This window comes from Urocitellus parryii, chromosome 6, assembly GCF_045843805.1.
Source record: "Urocitellus parryii isolate mUroPar1 chromosome 6, mUroPar1.hap1, whole genome shotgun sequence".
In the NCBI taxonomy this organism is placed as follows: Eukaryota; Metazoa; Chordata; class Mammalia; order Rodentia; family Sciuridae; genus Urocitellus; species Urocitellus parryii.
The window spans coordinates 102,644,544-102,664,985 of record NC_135536.1 but is presented as its reverse complement, the minus strand read 5'-3'; the positions used below and the strand labels follow the sequence as shown (position 1 = coordinate 102,664,985).

Sequence of the window (20,442 nt, the reverse complement as noted above, 5' to 3'; positions counted from 1 at the left end):
TTCTTCAATTTCTTTAATTGATGTTTTGTAATTTTTAGTATATATGTATTTCACCTTCTTGGTTAATATTTTACATTTTGTAGCTGTAAACATAATAATTTTCTTGATTTTTCAGATAGTTTGTTGTTAATGTATATATAGAAATACTACTAATTTTTGTAGATTGATTTTGTATCCTGCAACTTTTCTGAATGTTAGTTGTTTTTTGGTAGAGTCATTAGTGTTTTCTACACGAGTATTGCCTGCAAATGGGGACAATATAACTTTTTTCACTATGGATGCCTTTCTTTGCTCTGTCTAGGACTTCCAGTGCTATGAAGAATGCAAGTAGTGGGATGGACATCATTATCTTGTTTCTGATATTAGAGGAAAAACTTTCAGCTTTTCACCATTGATCATGTTAGATGTGGGAATTGAACCCAGGGGTGCTTTACCACTGAGTTATATCCCCAGCCTTTAAATTTTTGAGATAGAGTCTTGCTAAATTGCTAAGGTTGGCCTTGAACTTGCAGTCCTCCTGCCTCAGGCTTCTGAGTCACTGGGATTACAAGCGTGTGCCACAATGCCCACTTCATATATGGTTTTTATTGTGTTGAGTACATTTCTTCTATACCTAATTTAGTTTAGCTCAATCTGTTAAAATAAGCTCAAGTCCTATATTAAATAGTAACTTTACTATAAACAACTTTATATGAATTTTGTAATTATTTTCCAAATTAATTTTGTAGTTTGTCTTTGGTACCATAATATTTTTTCACGTTGCAAACATTTTCATAGACTTTGGAGGACTTGGGCATTGTGCTTGCCATGCCTAAGGACAAAATGACTTGAGTTCCTGAAAGACTTTAGCTTGGGACCTCTCCAGGGGAGCATTGACCCTCAAGAGTGAGAATGGAGACCTTCAGCAGGCAGGACCCCGCCATCAATTCAGAGGGATTGGAGGTCAAAAGGAGAGGAAAAAACCCTTCTTCAGTGTCTTATGGCAATTATTGATTAGAGGGAAAGAAAAATAACACAGGGAAATTTTTTTTTTCTATGCATATGCTCAATATAGTGCAGAAGAGCCGCTGGGGCTGGTGCAGTCACAGGAAAACACCCCCAAATGATAAGGACTTTGTGGACTTCCTAAGTCTAAGATCATCACAAAGATGCTGAGGACAATTCCCAGCAGGCAGGGAGTCACTGTGTCCTATGAGAACATCAGAAAACTAAACACAGCAACCATAGAGGGGTTGTACCCTGACTGCATATGTTCACAGCCGAGACCAGGGATGAGGAATGGATTTCATTCTTTCAGACAATATGTGTAGGTTTCCTTGACTGTGGAACGCCAGAAGGAAAAGAACCTCAATTTTTGGAGCACTCACCAACCTGTTGAGGTCTATTTAATTCCAAGGGACTTTAGAAGAAGTGTCTTTGGTTTTGTTTTGCAGGAAGTAGCAGTGAGGTACTGCTGGAAATTATGAAGATGCATCTCTGAGGCTTCCCTTCAAGTATAACCCATGGGTAAGTGTACTGAGCTATCAGTCCCTGGCTGCAGCACCTTGCTGCCATGTTCTAACAGGCCTCAGTCTCCCCAGGTCTCTTTTGACCAATGCCTGACCAAACCAGGAACACTGGTACCATGCCCTACTCAACACAAGACTTCTTAACAGGCAATATTTGTGCTGGTCCCTTCTGTCGCCTGCAACTGGACTTCCTCAGGCCTTTTTCAGAGCTGCTGGCTGTTTGAGACTCTACCTAGTCCTTCTCTCCCCTATTCTTTTTTATAGACATCAGACCTACATCATGGTCCCTGCCTATTCCCATTTCCTCTCCATTTTTGTTCTCATGGTACTTCTAATAATCCTTTGTTCTTCAAACTCCATCTTAGAATCTGCCTCTAGAGAATGCAAACTGAGCAGAGCTGTTAACAGCATGACCGGCTTTTTTTTTTTTTTTTTTTTTTTGTACCAGGGATTTTTGGTACCAGGATTACAGGCATGTGCTTTCTTTTGAAACACGGTTTAATATGAGTGTATGTGTGCTCATAAATACCTTTTTTTTTTTTAAAAAAAGAAACACATTTTAGTATTTTCTAATCATTTACCATATATCCACTTAAAATGAAGCCATGGGAGGTTACTGAAAGAAATGTAATGTTTCATCAGATTGCTATAAAAGAACATCGTTCACTCCTATGAAGAGTGGTTGACATTTTCTGGGAATTTACCCTTTACCTCTATATGGTGGCCAAAGAGGAATCATCCCAGGAGCTGGTTATAATACTATTTATTTAAAAAATATTTATCATTTATTGAGTACTTATTATATGACAGGTATCATGGTAAGAGCTTTCCATACATTGTTTCATTCAGTACTTAAACAAGTCTTGTAAGTATCTCCATTTTTCAGATAAGGAAATGGAGTTAATTAGATGTTGAATCTGGATTTGAATCAAGGACTGTTTGATGCCAAAACCAACACTTTCAACTTCTAACACACACACACACACACACACACACACCCCTCTCATGATATTTATTTAAAATCTGAGTTTTCAGGGAAGAAAAAAGTATGAGCTAGAAGAAACATGAATGGAAACAAATAGAGGAAAATAAAGCCTGAATAGATTAGGTCTAGACATCTGAAAAAGAAAGAAGAGAAAGTAAATGTAGGGAGGTTTGTATGACAAGTTGTAAGTGTTTTGATCTGTTCTAATTCTGTGCTCTTGGAGATGTGACCTTTCTGAGCCTTAGTTTTTACAAATTTATAAACAAGGTGGTTGTACTAGATGATCTCCAGATTTAATTTCAGCTCTAACATTGTATGTATTTTTTGGGGTGGAGCTTTTTAGTTTATCATTTTGTGTAAAATCAAACCAAAAAAGTTTGTTTTTACTGAATCCCACAATATAAATAAAATCCTCTGCTGGGCCCCCAAAGTGAAAAGCACATTCAAAATTCAGAGAACCAATCTTAACAGGTCAGATACCATCCTTGGGCTGCTTAAGCAAAGGCCCTCTACAAAGTCACTATCTCTGGTTCTTGATTGACATGAAGTTCTCCTAGATAATCACTAGGATTTTTTTTTTTTTTTTTTTTTTTGGTGGTGGGTGGTGGTGCTAAAAACTGGAACATGAGAAATGTAAAAGTGCCTTAAGGGATATTAACTTGAAAAGCCTCACTCCTGTCCTTCCATTGTCTTCATTTCCCTCCAGATCTACAAGAGCAGATTTTCTTTAGCTACTAACTGCTGTTTGTCCAACCTTTAGATAAAGGCTAAAGGCCACTATCAGTAGAAAGTACAAGAGAAATGCACAACCTGGAGAAGCTACAAGCTAGATATCACCCTAGTTCTTCCAGTCCACTGATGTCTTACTGTTGTTTCTCAGAAAAACACAGATTATGCAGACAGGAAAAGCACATAAGCCTTTCTGGGAAAGATGAGATAGAGAAAAGAAAACAATACATTATTATATGGGAAACAGGAATGTAAAAAACTCACTAGTTTACTATGTTAAAAAAAAGATGGCACATTTATTGCTACATAAATGTTATATACATATTGTGTTTTCTGTTACAGTGACAGAAAAAATTTTGAACTTCTCGCTGCTGGTTGAAAAGGTTTATCAATAATACCTTGAATTTGACACAGGATACAAATCTGCAATAAACCAACAATGGAAACTGGAGAACAAGATGAGAAGCAATTCATCTCGAACAAGTAGCTCTTACAATACTCCATAGGTACTACACGGTATGCTAGAATCCTACTATGGTCTTAAAATGCTATTGTAAATTTCTGATATTAATGAACAGGTTATGGTAAATAACCCTACATTTTTACTACCTAATATAATAAAATAAAGTAAGAAACTTTTTACTGAAAACTTTCGATTTCAAAAATCTAGAAAGAGTAATATTTAGAATTCAAGAAATTTTCTTACAAGATTATTGTATAAAAGACTAGCTACAGTGAAAAATAAGCCAAATGTTTTTTTCTTTCTATTTTATGAAGGAAAGCTTCTGGGCATACTGCAAAGTCTAATATAGCGAAAAAGACAACAAGCTCCGAAGAAAAAAGGCCAGGCAGTGGCATATGTTCACTCACACATCATAAGCAACAACTTCTGTTTAGCTGATTAACACTGAAATGAAGAACAAGGCCACAGATAGATTCTGATGTAATTGGAGAATATATGCAAATTAAGGTAACCAAAAAGTCCACCAAGTTCACAAATAGCTGATTTGTTAGGAATCATCCTGATTGGAGGATCTGCAGTTCTGTCTTAATTGTTTTTGTTCTTTCAAATTAACAGAAATCTTTAAGTTACATAGTGATTTGGGCTCTCTCTTCTGTGTGCTGATTGCCATTGTTGATACTGGCTATAAGGAATTATTAAGCCAAGACAACCTTGTTTAGCATGTTTTTCTCTCCCAGGGTGGTTGTGGTGGAAGACAGATTTCGTGGAAGTTCAGCGTGATGACTATGACTTAAAAAACAACTCCTAAGGGTTAGAGACAGAGGGTGCCTTAGTGCACAGTATTACAAAGGGCTGACACGTACTGGTTTAATGCTAATCTGGCTCCTCTTCTTGGGATGGGGGCAGATGGTTTGCAGTTGATTAAATCACCCACTGAATTTCTCCCCACTGACCAGCCATCCAAATGACAGAGAAATAAAGGCTCGGATAAGGAAACATGGGTGACCATTGCTCTTGTATTCCATTAGGTAATTAGCCTCAGAGTGGTGTGTTCACTTATCACACTACCTGCCTTGGTGACTACTGGGTTTTGTTTTGTTCACCATAATCACAGCCTGAAAAATCATCTTTGTATTTTAAACGTATCGTGTGCTTACTTACAGCTAACACTTTACAAGTACTATATTATGTAGTACTTACTGCTTGGAAAACAAAGCAATTTCTAAAAAGTAGATTCTTCCCTTGTAATTTACACTTCTTGCTATTATTACAAGCTTTACTATGAAACCTAGAAGCTTGAAAAGTCTTGGTTATTATTAGAAATAAAGCAATGTTTACTTGGGGGGAAAACCTAGGGGGCTGAAATTTCCCCTTTTAAAATCTTAGCAAGGCTATGGTCACAGATAGTCTCTGCTTACCACTATAAGGTGGATGTGCAGAGCACACAGGGCTGCATGGAGAATTCTGGACTGTGACCATAAACTACTCAGATTCAAAGATCAAGTATAACACCCACGAAGAGAAAATAAAAATGAAAAAATGAGAGCGAGAGAAATGCTATATCAAGTAATATTTTCCTATTTCATGGAAAACACTATTCATATGGCAAAAGGATAGGAGAGGGCAACAAAAGACTTTTCCCTTCCTTTTTAAGACACTAACAGGTATGCCGGGAATGCTAAGGGCCAATGGTTGTCACTGCTTTGTTCTCTGCACGTGAACAGCTTTAACAAATGCTGGCATCAGCTGAGTATACATCAGCTTTCCACATTTAACTTTTTCCCTTTATATGTAGACCTTACAGTTCCATAACAATAAATAAAATTTGTAGTTACAATGCATTTGTCAATTCAGTTTAGGCACAAGGCAACTTCCACGGTGAGTGGAGAGATCGAGACAGTCTCTGATTGTGCAGAAGCGACATGCTGCTTGCAACAAAATGATATGCTGCAAACATCTCTTGGGCTGACGTTCTATCCGATGAGCTTCCTATTTTCACTTCTGATGGAAGTGTTCACCAGTTGCTTTGATCATAGGATTACATTTGAGTTTCTTGCTTCAAGTGTTTTGTTTTATCTTCTCCCTCCTGTCAGGTTTGTGTCTTCAGATAATCTGAGTTGTCCAAGTCCTTATGAGGAGAGGTCACCTTCTATCTAGCCTACTGATAACTCTGGAACTGTGGCAGGGAGAGAACAGGTACTAGTCAGTACATAGTTGTTAAAAATAAACACCATCCTCTTAAAACAAGTCAGTATTCTTCACTTACAGAAATGTTTGCACTAAACTAGTAGTCTGGTAACTGACTTACAAATGAGCTTCATTCTTATAGGTTATCAGTCCCACCTCTATCCCTACTACCTCATCTGAGAAGGCTATCTTCCAAGAGTCTCAATGGATGCACTGTTTTCCTCTATGCATACATACTTATGATAAATTTTAATTTATAATAAAGGCATTGTAAGAGATGAGCAACAATATCATAACAGTATACTAAAATGAAGATTTGTGTTTTGGGGCCATTGTTAAGTAAAAGTTTGAAAATAAGTATTGCAATCCTGAGATGGTGGATCTGATAATCAAGATGGTTACTATGTGACTAACAGGCAAGGAGCAAAAAGTGTAGATACTGGGGAGAAAGAGATGATTCACATCTTGGGCAGGACAGAGTGAGATTTTATTACGTTATGTAGAATGGCACACAATTTAAAACTTATAAATTGTTTATTTCTAAAGTTTTCCATTAAGTATTTCTGAACCACAGTTAACTGGGTAACTAAAATCACAGCAAGTGAAACCTAAAATAAAAGGAGCTACTTCATTTAAACCACTTATGATGGAACTAGTTTAGGAAGAATATTAAATTTTCACTTCCTTAGTAAACAATAAGCATAGTACTGTTAATTGACAAAGCTATGCTCCAGGATAGAAAACTAAGGGATTCAAAGCTATTTGGCTTTATATTGGTGGCAAATTCTTGTGTATGTGTACTTTGAGAAGGGGTCTTACTGTGTTGTTCAAGATGGTCTCAAATTCCTGGATTCAAGCAATCATCCAATCTCAGCCTCCTGAGTAGTTGGTCAGGCATGTTGCCATGCCTGACATCCTTTTATTTGTGTGTGTGTGTGTGTGTGTGAATTTTGGTACCAGGGATGGAACTCAGGGGCACTCAACCACTGAGCCACATCCCCAGCTCTATTTTGTATTTTATTTAGAGACAGGGTCTCACTGAGTTGCTCAGTGTCTCACTGCTGCTGAGGCTGGTTTTGAACTTGAGATCCTCCTGTCTCAGCCTCCTGAGCTGCTGGATTACAGGCATTCGTCATCGTGCCCAGCTCTTATATTTTTATAAGCAGACATTCTGTGGTCATTTCTTAGTCATTCTGATTATAGTAGCAGTTTTCTTGCTGCCAAATCTTTTGCTGGTTTTAATCTGTTCTCCAGTTTTACAAAGAACTGAAGATTACCAGGTTAACATGTAAAACCAGATAGTAGCAACCATAAGACATATTCTAAGAACAGCCTATAAAATCTATGGAATAAAGTGTATTGATGGCATGTCTCATAATCTTGAAGCCTTTTAAAATTTATTTTAAAATTTTAATTAAGTAAAAGAATATCCACATCATGGAAAAGGATAAGGGTAGAAGATATGAAAGCAAAATGAAACACAGAAGTAGTAAAAGATCAGGAAGTCATCAGGAAAAGAGAAATGAGATAGGGAGACAGAGTTAAGGGATAAAGCTAGTGGGAGACTGGGTAAGAAAAAAATAAAATAAAATAGGTAAAACAAACTGAATAGACACAAGAAAAAATAAAACCCAGGGTCTGAGATAAAATTGAGTGTGAATGTCAAGTGTTCTTTTACATAGCCTAGTGGTGGGTACTGGGATTTGAGCATATGAAGTTACCTCTCCTCACTCTTCTTTGAAATGATCTATCAATTTAGGAATTACTTTTCACTGAGAAATAGTGATACGCTTTTATTTTAAAAGAGCAAGGCTTGTTTATGAAATAAAAGTACTTAACTTTTTCATAGTATTTTATATTTTTCACAGAATATAAAACAATAGCTTGGCTTTTAGAGGATCTGCAAATTAACAAGCTCTTGCCTAAAGTCTCTTTGACATGAAAATCTATTGGACTACTGATATTTTTTGTGGGGGAAGTGGTTTGGCGTTTTCTCCAGTGTGCCAATGTTACTATTACTATTGACTTAACTCATTATATTGGCTCTTCCTCCCTTTTTCCCCAAATGAAATTTTCAATTGTAATCTAGTTTGATCCCAATAGGGTTGGCTAGCACCAAATCCTTCAGAAAAAGGTGAGTTACTGACTAGTGTTTGCAGTTTAGTAAATATTCAATTAAATTCCAGACTTTCAGCTCAAAACGATAAAGTCAGAAAGCAGACCAAATGAATATATTTTTTCCTATTTTACTTTTCTACCATCTGCTTTTTACTGTTTTAAATCCGTTGATTTAAAATTCTGCTTAAGGCAGCATATAAAAATTATGTTAGAAGCTCTATTCCTTTTTATTTTTTTAGGTGTAGATGGACACAATACACCTTTATTTATTTTTATCTGGTGCTAAGGATCGAACCCAGTGCCTCATGCATGCTAAGCAAATACTCTACCACTGAGCCACAATTCCAGCCAGTAGTTCTATTCTTAATCAATACTACTAGATAAAATGCTACTGCTGCAAATATTTAATTACAGTCTATACTAATTTGAGCTTTCTAAATATTAACCTTACAACTTAGATACCAATGTGACTGTATTGTATGGTTAAAAAAAAAAAATCACAAAGATGTGTTTAGTCCATGAAGGATAGACAAAAAATAACAGTCTTTCAGGTTGGGGATGGAGCTCAGTAGTAGAGCACTTGCCTAGTATGTGTGAGGCCTGAGTTTGATACCCAGAATCCCGGGTGGGGTGGGCAGAAAGAATAGTCTTTCAACAAATAAAACTCCACCAGAGAGAAGAGTATTCTGGTTATATCATGTAACATCTTCACATTCATTGACAGATTCTAGAGGTATTAAATGATGTGCTTACAAGGGGGAGGAAGGTGTGTATTACAAACTTGTATTACTGAGCCAAATGGAAGTAAGCAGTAACTCTTTCATGTGTAGAAAATTCATGACAAAGAAGACATGGATGATTAGCAGAAAACTGCTTGCTGATAAAGTCAAGCATTTCTGAATAGAAGAATAAGGAGTATGAGTGGGAACAAAAATACCTTCTGATGTGATGAATGAGTCACTGCATTATTTTGTACTAGGATCACAACAATATTCATGAGAGGAATGAGTACACAAGATGACTCGGAACAGAATATCCAACATTTCTTTCTTTCTTTTAAAAATTTTTTTTCTTTTTAGTTGTAGATGGACACAATATATTTTATTTATTTATTTTTATGTGGTGCTGAGGATTGAACCCAGTGCTTTACACTTGCTAGGCAAGCGCTCTACCACTGAGTCACAACTCCAGCCCCCAACATTTCTTAATAAATTATAGGACACTGTAAAACTTAGAAGAGAATAATATAAAATGCCACTGGCTCTCTAATTAGATAAGAGAAAGGCAAACTGCTGTACTCTATACTCTAAATTACATATGACCTTTGCAAAGGCTAATGCCCAACAGAGAACTTTGTTCAAAGATTTTTAACTCAATCTAAGATGCATCTTAAGTGATTTCCTTGTACTTTTTTTTCTCAAAGCTGTACTCACCTGGCTGATGTTTACATATGACCCATAGGGTTGGTAGATTCACTAAGCCCAGGATGGGTTCCTGGCAGCGTGGTTGGCGGCTCTGCCGATACGGCAGAAACTTTTTCTTCTTCCCTTCTCTTAAGGCAGGCTGCTTTGGGGTTCAAGTTCCTCTCTAAAACAAGAGGAAAGAACTGTTATCATTATGGCCATCCCATACTAAATGCCATTACACAGAGGTAGCCACAATGTTCTCCCACCGAAGTTCAGCATTAAATCAATCACCAGATTCAAATTCTTAGTGACCATTTGTGTTTTCTTCATTTTCTGCTTTTGATTTAGTCTTCTAGGGTTTAATTTGATCTAAATCATCATGCTACTCTTCACTTTTTGGCAAGTGTTGTTATTAGTTGACCAAGCTTCCTCAGAGTCCTCATTAGATGTGGCACAATGAATTGATATGAAAGCTGAAATCAACTATGTACTCGGAGAGAGACATCTGTGCCTTATCTAGAACTTTACCAGTACAGAAAATAATAAAATAAGAGAGATATTTCTCTGTAGGAAATGTACTAACTTAGGAGAAAGAGACATTAATGCACACCCTATTTTTCTGCTTTTATATGTAGAGATGACTGAGTAGTTCTTTCTATTGCTAGCTGTCATTCATAGGTGGTAAAATCCTTACCACCAAAATCCTTACCACCTAGGATAGCCAAGAAGCCTGGATGGAACCCCTGATGTAGGCATTTTCTTCTTCTTTTCCCCCCTCATTCTGTTTCTCCCTCCTTTCCTTTTTATTTTGAGACAGGGTCTTACTCAGTTGCTTAGGGTCTCGCTAAGTTGCTAGGCTGGTTTTTAACTTTCAATCCATCTGCCTCAGCCTCCCAAACTGCTGGGATTATAGGCATGTGCTACTGTGCCTAGAAATGTATGAATTTTCAAAAGAGGTTAAGAAATTGGGTTTTACCAAAAGAATAAAAATTTAAAGCACATGATATCTAGCCCATAACTACTACTGATATAGTCTTTCTTTTGGTAAATATTGTTACACATATTTTTTATAAACTGATTAAAAATGCCCTAAAATAATATAAAGAGCTTATATATTTATTTATTTACTGTGGTACTAGGAATGGAACCCAGAGGTATTCTACCACTAAGCTAACTTCCCAGCTCTTTTTATTTTGAGACAGGCTCTTGCTAAGTTGCTGAGTCTAGCCTCGAACTTGGAATCCTCTTGCCTCAGCCTCCCAGTTATTAGGATTACAGGTGTGTGTTACTGTGCCCAGCTCTTTCTTTTTTCTTTTTCTGTGGAGGTGGGATCAAACCCAAGGCTTTGTGCATGGTAAGATGTGCTCTATCACAGAGTTACACTCCAGCCCAAGAGCTTTTTTGACAAGTAACTGCACCTCTGATCAATAAGAAGAGTTTGTCTTTGCTATGTGTCATGGTCCTGTGGAGGTGACAGTCTCACATCATGACCAGAGAGACAGAGAGAAGTTAAATTTACAGGTAAAAACCTAAGGAGGAAAAAGTGAGATTTAAAATTTTTCTCATGTGAGACAGGCTCACATTTCCCCTATAATGGAATATGCTCTTAGCTAACTTCGACTCTGTGTCATACCAGAATCTAGGATGCATGATTAAAACAGCTGGAAAGGTTGAAAAATTCAACAAGTTGGGCAAGATCTTACAGTTTCCAAAGTAAGACAAAGAACACTTCTGAGTTGTAAAAGTAAGAATACTGTAGCAGACTCTAGGAAACATAAAGTATATGTAGCTTTAAGTCAGACAAGGTGAAGGCTAGGGTCACACTTTTATACCTCTTGGTGTGTGTGAGCAATCCATGGAAGTATGTGTTGTGTAGCCAGAAAGATCTGATAGAGACGTTAAAGCAGAAGTCCAACATTACCTTCAGGGCATGTTCGCTTGTGTTCCCACATTTCCATTAGAGGAATTCTATCTCTTGATGTTGGGTGTAAAGCTGAAGATGTGGCAGTATCACAACGCCATCTTCTCAACGTGTTTACAGTGGCATTTCTGGTTCACTCAGTAGTCACTTTCCTTTTTTTTTTTTTTTGTACTGGGGATTAAATCCAGGGCTTCAAGCTTACTAGGCAGGTACTTCACTACTGAACTACATGTTCAGCTCTTTTTATTTTTTTATTTGAGATAGGGTCTAAGTTACATGGCTAATCTCAAACTTGTGATTCTCCTGCCTCAGCCTCTCTAGTAGCTAGGATTACAAAAATGTGCCATCATGCCCAGCTTACAGCCATTTTTTTGATTATTATGACTAGTTAAATATTTATGTTATTGTGACTATATGAAGATACTTGCTAAATCAAGAATTTTAGTTTCCTTGCTTATAAAACAGGTTTCCCAGTAAGTTCACAGCTATCTTGCTTTTTTTTTTAGTAATGCTAATCCTATCACCTACTTCTCATATTATTTTTGTTCTTTTTAGATATATATGACAGTAGAGTGTATTTTGATATATTGTACATACATGGAGTATAACTTATTCTAATTAGGATCCTATTCTTGTGGTTGTACATGATGTGGAGTTACCTATCCCCTACTTAATACTCCAACAGATCTAACAGACACCTATCAATATATCTTCCTACAATCTCAAACACATCATGTCATCTATTAATCCTATTTTCTCTCCCTGAAAATCTTTTCTCTTCAGATAAGCATCTTCTGTCTTTAATGAATGAAATGTTTTCTAGGTCTAGTAGGTTTTTGTTTTGTTTTGTTTTCTAGGCTCTCTCTCTTATATATATATATTTTAGTTGTAGATGGACACAATATATTCAATCTATTTATTTATTTTTATGTGGCGCTGAGGATCGAACCCAGTGCCTCACACCTGAGAGGCAGGTGTTCTACCACTGTTCTACCCCAGCCCCTAGGTTTAGGAGCTCTTGTCATGGGATTTCTTTTAGCTTCTCTCCTGTGTTAAGTTCTGTTTTCTGGATCTCATACCTTAGTTTTGTTGATTGTGTCTTATTTGGCCTAAGCCAACTTTCCAGAGGCTTTCTGAAAAAGTGTACATGGGAGGTAAAATTTTAAAGTCTTTATATATCTGAAGTATCTTTATTCTGTTTTATTTTGATTGTTTGGTTAGGTATGGAATTCTAGGGTGAAAATGATTTTCCTCAGAGTTTTGAAGCACTGTTCCACTATCTCCTAGAATTCAGGAGTACTAGTATCCAGAGCTCTGAAGATATTTGACTCTTGTTCCTTTTTCTACAAACTATTTAAATTTTGTTTCTAGAAGTTTTCAGATATTCTTTCTAACCCTGATGCTCTGAAATCTCATAATGATGCTTTTAGGCCATTTGAAAAAATTATTATATTTCCCACAACATTAGATCCTAATCTTCAGAGGAGTACTCTTAGGATTTTTTGGTACTTGGAAATAAATAAGTTAGGTACCTCTATTCCATATATTTTTCTTCCTACATGCTTCCCCTCCTCCACTCGTCTCATCTGCTATTGCCTCCTTTCTCTTCTGTCCTTATAGTGGAATATTATCAGTGCATATGCCAACTCTATCATCTTTGACTCTCTAATTCCAACTGAATCTCCTGGGGGGTATTGGAAATTTGTTTGAGAAAAGAAAATCCTCAGGTGATTCTGGGACCAGCCAGATTTGGTAACCAATGTCCTAGCTCATTTATCTTCAGACTCACCTGGTAACTGGAATTTAAAACCTAATAGTTCTCTTATGTATAAATTATTGCCAGAAGAGATGGGAGCTGATTGAGTTATGAAAGAACTTGAGAGGATGAAATGTTTGATTGTTGACTGAATCTTGTGTAATGCTAAAAGTACAAATTTGAAGGTTATATGTGAAATCTGCTAAGGAATACAAATGACAAGGATAATGTTAAAACTGTGACCATGATAACAGAAAGGCTGAAATTGGCAATGGCAGGGACCAGATGGGGTTTGCTATGTGAAGCACCAGGGCACAAAATGTGCTCTGGGAAAACTCTGAAGCTTAGAAGAGAAGCCATTCTTTCTATTATTTTCTAGGATGATTGCTGGACCTAAGTCTGCTTGCCTCCTGCTTATTCACTCATCCAGCAGGTTGGGGCTACTAGACAAGAGAAAGTTTTGGAGCACCAGCCTATACCAGAAGAAAAGTCAAGGAATCCTAAGGATACCCAAAGCATGTCATATAAACAAAATGTATGTCTATAGAAACTGCTGGGCTCAGGAACTGCCGGTATGAAGAGGCTCTCAAATGTGAGCAGGTTACCAAATAACTCAAAACTGCTAGAGATAAGCCCAGGAAAAAAACTGTGACTATACCAAACTTCATCAAGATTCTAGACCCTGTTCGACAGACAGCTTTGAGTGTCTTTCAAGAAAAAGTCTTTTATGTATCCTAGGGATATAAGATAAAGGCTGTGGGCTTCAGGCCCAGAGTCACAAAGAAGGAAAAAGTATTTTCTGAATATTAAAGTAATCCCTGAAAAAGTTATGATTTGGCATATCTGAAATTTGTTCAAACTCTAATCAGTGAAAGACTCCTTAGACAGAGCTTTCAGAATCCACAGGAAGCTAATACCCATAACTGTGACCAGAAAGACAGCAGGCAGCTGAACAAGCCTAGGTGTTAAAACCCTCTCAGACTCAGTTTTTCTGTTCTAGGTACCTACATGGGACCACTGCAGAATTAAATGTTACAAATGATCAAGATCGATACGGGCATGGTAGTAGAGTTTGTAACATTTTTCCCAAACAGAAGTATTTTTCATTTTGATGGTGTGGATCTGAGAGTGGGTCTTTCTACTCTTAAAAAAAAAAAAAGTTAGGGAGATGTCTGTGGTGTTGGCGGCCCCTGGGGCCTGAGGAGGTGGTGTGGCTGTGGGTTTTGTCCAGGGAGCGTGTTCGGGGCTGTTTCTTGGCTGGCTTCACGGGGACGCCACTGATCAGCGCTGGATGTGACCTTCTCCTTGGACGATTCAAGTTCTTAAAAAGTTTCAGTGTACATTTGAGGATTGAAGTGAACATTTGCCAGTGTTGATAAGATTGCTACCAAGACACAGAGACTCTTAGGGTACCACATGTTACAGGCATGTGATTAGTCTGTGAATTACCTCTGCACTAACTCCAGGACAGGCCCTGAGTTGCATAAAGGAATTATGCCCCTTTCTAGGTCACCATGATGGTGTATAATGTGAGGGGCATTATGTAGAGGAGAATCTAATATGGAGAATGGGGCAAGATGAGGCATGAAGGTCAAGATGAAGAGGAACTTCTTAAGGAGGAGGCAAAGACCCGGCCCAGTAAGACTGGTCTCACAAAGTTGCTAGAGTGGCTTTGAATTCAACAATCCTCCTGTCTCAGCCTTCTGAGTTGCTAGGATTACAGGATCACTAGGCAATGCTGAGCTGACGTGGATCTGGGGCCAACAGTGGATCTGGGGCCTCTCAGAACACACACCGAGCCCGGATCGGCTGCATTCAAGCTCTGGTTCGCCTGCTTCTAGTGACTCAGCACTAAAGATCCCGCTGAAATAACTGGTCGGCCCTTCTGAACTTACAGAGGTAAAAGCCAACTGAGCCTTCATAGGCAGTGGCCACAAGATTGAAACGGGGCTTGGGAGAGACAGTCAGGACCCACCCGTTGCATTGGTCACCCGGCAAAGGTAACGAACGGTCACCATTTGCATGGGATACCACCATGGCAGAGAACTGACGTCACGGGCGGAGGAGATAACTTCATTGAAACCAGTGGCGACAGGTGTGTAATCCCCTAGCCATCCCTCTCCACACAGCAGGGAAACCTTAAGGGCCCCTCCCAGCTCTCCCGAGAGCACGATAGCCAGACCAAGGGAATCAGGAGTGGCGCAGGACTCGCGGAGCGGAACTCCCGGCTACTGCTCCCACCAGTGCTGACAACTGAGGTCTCTTGTACCAGCTACTGGGGGCGTGGCTACCGGAGGGCAAGCAAATTGGCTGGGGGTTCTCAGCCCCAAGCTCTACAAACTTAGGGTCTGAGGGAGGCAACAGGGAGAGTGTGCCCAGTCGTTCATGAAAACAGGGCTCCCGGGAGCAGCAGACCTGGTGTGTAGCCAGTATTGTGGTGAGCGTCACAGGTGAGCGGGAACTGGCTAGAGGAAACACAAGAGAAGGCCCTAGACACTCAGGATTGGAGACCCGCCCAGTCTGGGAGGAAGAGCTGCTGCACAGTGATTGGTTCCCACCTATTGAGAGGAGAAGCTTGGCCCAGTGGGCACAGCTCCACCTACTGGAAGAGAAGTTAATCGAACTCTATGACTGCATTTATTATTGTTATCTTTTTTTAATTTGGGTTTTTTCTTTCATTTTCATTTTTTTGTTGTTGTTCTTTAACTTTATAAAAATGTTAATTTTTTTATTTTATTATTATTATTTTTAAAAAATTTTAATTTTCATTTTTTATTATTATTTAAAAAAAATTTTTTTTCTTTCTTTATTTTCTATTTTTTTCTCTTTTGTCTTTTCATTTCTTTTCAATTTCCTTATTCCCCATTCCTTGAATTCTACTTGCCTACTCTCATTCTCTTTGGTGACTTCTTCCCTTCCCTTCTAATATCTTTCCTCCCAAGCATCAAATAAATTTATAAAAGTAAAAAGTAACTCAGCAGTCAAACAGAACAAGAAGTAACATGAGCAGCATAAAAAAGCAAGGAAGAAAAGGAGTACAAACATTGAAGGACAGCCTAAATATTCAGGAGGACCTAGAGTCACCAGAAAAATGGTCATATAAAGAACTCAAGGAACACCTTAGACAGATGGAATGGAACCTTAAAGAGGATACGGGACAGCAAATCCAAGCAGTGAAAGAACACATTGAAAATGAATTACATAAACAGATAAAAGAAGAAGTTAAGCATCTTTATCAGGAGATAGAGATTATAAAAAAAATCAAACAATAATTCTAGAAATGAAGGAAACGATAAACCAAATTAAAAACTCAATTGAGAGTATCACTAACAGAGTGGAGCAAGTAGAAGACAGAACGTCAGATAATGAAGACAAAATATATCATCTTGAAAAGAGTCTAGCCAACTCAGAAAGGCTGGTAAAAAAATCACGAGAAAAACATCCAAGAGATATGGGATAACATAAAAAAACCAAACTACGAGTCATCAGGATAGAGGAAGGTACAGAGATTCAAACCAAGGGAATGAGTAACCTGCTGAATGAAATAATTACAGAAAACTTTCCAGAAATAAAAAAGGAAACGGATATACAAATTGTAGATGCATACAGGACACCGAGCATACAAAATCACAGTAGACCAACGCCAGGACACATTGTTATGAAGATAGCCAATATACAGAACAAAGAGAAAATATTAAAAGCTACAAGAGAAAGGAGGCAGATTACATTTAGGGGTAAACCAATAAGGTTAACAACGGATTTTTCATCACAGACGCTGAAAGCGAGAAGATCCTGGAACAACGTATTTCAAACACTGAAAGACAATGGATGCCAACCAAGAATTCTGTATCCAGCAAAATTAAGATTCAGGTACGACAACGAAATAAAAATCTTTCATGATAAACAAGAATTTGCAGCCAGAAAACCAGCATTGCAAAGCGTCTTGAGCAAAACACTACACGAGGAAGAAATGAAAAACAATAACCAAAACCATCAGTGAGAAGTGCCTCGGTAATGACAGAGGGTGGGGGGGGGCACGGAAAGCTAATCACGGAGAAACAAAATAAATTTAAAAAAAAGATAATAATCAAACATGGCGGGCAGTACAAACCATATATCAATACTAACTCTAAATGTTAATGGCTTAAACTCTCCAATAAAGCGACATAGGCTGGTAACATGGATTAAAAAAACAAATCCAACAATATGTTGCCTCCAGGAGACACATCTGATTGGAAAAGACATACACAGGCTGAAGGTGAAAAGTTGGGAAAAAATATACCACACACATAGTCCTCGTAAGCAAGCAGGGGTGGCCATCCTCATATCGAATAAAATCGACTTCAAGACTAAGTTAATCAAAAGGGATCAGGAAGGACATTATATACTGTTAAAAGGAACCATTCACCAACAAGACATAACAATTATCAATATTTATGCACCAAATAATGGTGCTGCGACATTCATAAAACAAATTCTCCTCAAGTTCAAGAATCAAATAGACCACAACACAATAATTATGGGTGACTTCAACACACTGCTCTCACCATTGGACAGATCCTCCAAACAAAAGTTGAATAAAGAAACTATAAAACTCAATATCACAATCAATAACCTAGACTTAACTGACATATATAGAATATATCAACCATCATCAAGTGGATATACTTTTTTCTCAGCAGCACATGGATCCTTCTCAAAAATAGACCATATATTATGCCATAGGGCAACCCTCAGTAAATATAAAGGGGTGGAGATAATACCATCCATTTTATCTGATCATAATGGAATAAAACTGGAAATCAATGATAAAAGAAGGAAAAATCCTACATCACATGGAAAATGAACAATATGTTACTGAATGATCAATGGGTTACAGAAGACAAAAGGAGGAAATCAAAAAATTCTTAGAGATAAATGAAAATAGAGACACAACATATCGGAATCTATGGGACACAATGAAAGCAGTTTTAAGAGGGAAATTCATCGCCTGGAGGTCATTCCTCAAAAAAAACAAACAAACAAACAAACAAACAAAAAACAACAACAAATAAATGAGCTCACACTTCATCTCAAAGCCCTAGAAAAGGAAAAGCAAAACAACAGCAAATGTAGCAGAAGGCAAGAAATAATTAAAATCAGAGCGGAAATCAATGAAATTGAAACAAAAGAAACTATTGAAAAAATTAACAAAACTAAAAGTTGGTTCTTCGAAAAAATAAATAAGATCGACAGACCCTTAGCCATGCTAACGAAGAGAAGAAGAGAGAGAACTCAAATTACTAACATACAGGATGAAAAAGGCAATATCACAACAGATGCTACAGAAATACAGAAGACAATTAGAAATTATTTTGAAAACCTATATTCCAATAAAATAGAAGATAGTGAAGACATCGATAAATTTCTTAGGTTATATGATTTACCCAGACTGAGTCAGGAGGATACACACAATTTAAACAGACCAATATCAATGGATGAAATAGAAGAAGCAATCAAAAGACTACCAACCAAGAAAAGCCCAGGACCGGATGGGTATACAGAGGAGTTTTACAAAACCTTTAAACAAGAATTAATACCAATACTTTTCAAGTTATTTCAGGAAATAGAAAAAGAGGGAGCTCTGCCAAATTCATTCTATGAGGCCAATATCACCCTGATTCTGAAACCAGACAAAGACACCTCAAAGAAAGAAAACTACAGACCAATATCTCTGATGAACCTAGATGCAAAAAATCCTCAATAAAATTCTGGCAAATTGGATACAAAGGCACATCAAAAAAATTGTGCACCATGATCAAGTAGGATTCATCCCTGGGATGTAAGGATGGTTCAATATACGGAAATCAATAAATGTTATTGACCACATCAATAGACTTAAAGATAAGAACCATATGATCATCTCGATAGACGCAGAAAAAGCATTCGACAAAGTACAACATCCCTTTCTGTTCAAAACATTAGAAAAACTAGGGATAACAGGAACTTTCCTCAACATTGTAAAAGCTATCTATGCTAAGCCTCAGGCTAGCATTATTCTGAATGGAGAAAAATTGAAGGCATTCCCTCTAAAATCTGGAACAAGACAGGGATGCCCTCTATCACCACTTCTATTCAATATAGTTCTCAGAGCAATTAGACAGATGAAAGAAATTAAAGGCATAAAAATAGGAAAAAAAGAACTTAAATTATCACTATTTGCGGATGACATGATTCTATACCTAGAAGACCCAAAAAGGTCTACAAAAAAAAAAAAAAACTACTAGTGGGCTGGAGATGTGGCTCAGCGGTAGCGCGCTCGCCTGGCATGCGTGCTGCACGGGTTCGATCCCCAGCACCACATACCAACAAAGATGTTGTGTCCGCCGAGAACTGAAAAATAAATATTAAAAAAAAATTCTCTCTCTCTCTCTCTCTCTCCCCTCTCTCACTCTCTCTTTAAAAAAAAAAAAAAAAAACTACTAGAATAAATGAATTCAGCAAAGTGGCAGGATATAAAAGCAACATGCATAAATCTAAGGCATTTTCTGTTTATCAGCGAAAAAACTTCTGAAACGGAAATGAGGAAAAACACTCCATTCACAATATCCTCAAAGAAAATAAGATACTTGGGAATCAACCTAACAAAAGAGGTGAAAGATTTATACAATGAAAACTACAGAACCCTAAAGAGAGAGATAGAAGAAGATCTTAGAAGATGGAAAAATGTATCCTGTTCATGGATAGGCAGAACTAACATCATCAAAATGACTATATTACCCAAAGTTCTCTACAGGTTTAATGCGATGCCAATTAAAATCCCAACGGCATTTCTTGTAGAAATAGATAAAGCAATCATGAAATTCATATGGAAAAATAAAAGACCCAGAATAGCAAAAGTAATTCTAAGCAGGAAGTGTGAATCAGGCGGTATAGCGATACCAGATTTCAAACTATATTACAGAGCAATAGTGACAAAAACAGCATGGTACTGGTACCAAAACAGGCGTGTGGACCAATGGTACAGAATAGAGGACACAGAGACTAATCCACAAAGCTACAACTATCTTATATTTGATTAAGGAGCTAAAAGCATGCAATGGAGGAAGGATAGCATCTTCAACAAATGGTGTTGGGAAAACTGGAAATCCATATGCAACAAAATGAAACTGAATCCCCTCCTGTCGCCATGCACAAAAGTTAACTCAAAGTGGATCAATGAACTAGATATCAAATCAGAGACTCTGCATCTGATAGAAGAAAAAGTTGGCTCCGATCTACATATTGTGGGGTCGGGCTCCAAATTCCTTAATAGGACACCCATAGCACAAGAGTTAATAACAAGAATCAACAAATGGGACTTACTTAAACTGAAAAGTTTTTTCTCAGC

At 37.5% G+C, this 20,442-nt stretch overlaps 1 protein-coding gene across 7 annotated transcripts in view; it reads right to left on the bottom strand.

The window, feature by feature from the left end:
* Positions 1–2,258: 2,258 nt before the first annotated feature.
* Positions 2,259–20,442, bottom strand: part of Tcf12 (transcription factor 12) — a 356,155-nt gene continuing 337,971 nt past the window's right edge. For all 7 annotated transcript variants that reach the window (XM_026384772.2, XM_026384774.2, XM_026384775.2 and 4 more), the window contains 2 exons: positions 9,424–9,577; positions 2,259–5,861 (listed from right to left, as the gene is read on the bottom strand). In XM_026384772.2, the coding sequence (XP_026240557.2) occupies positions 9,435–9,577 (143 nt within the window). In that variant the 3' untranslated portion in view covers positions 2,259–5,861; positions 9,424–9,434. The remainder of the gene's footprint in view (positions 5,862–9,423; positions 9,578–20,442) is intronic.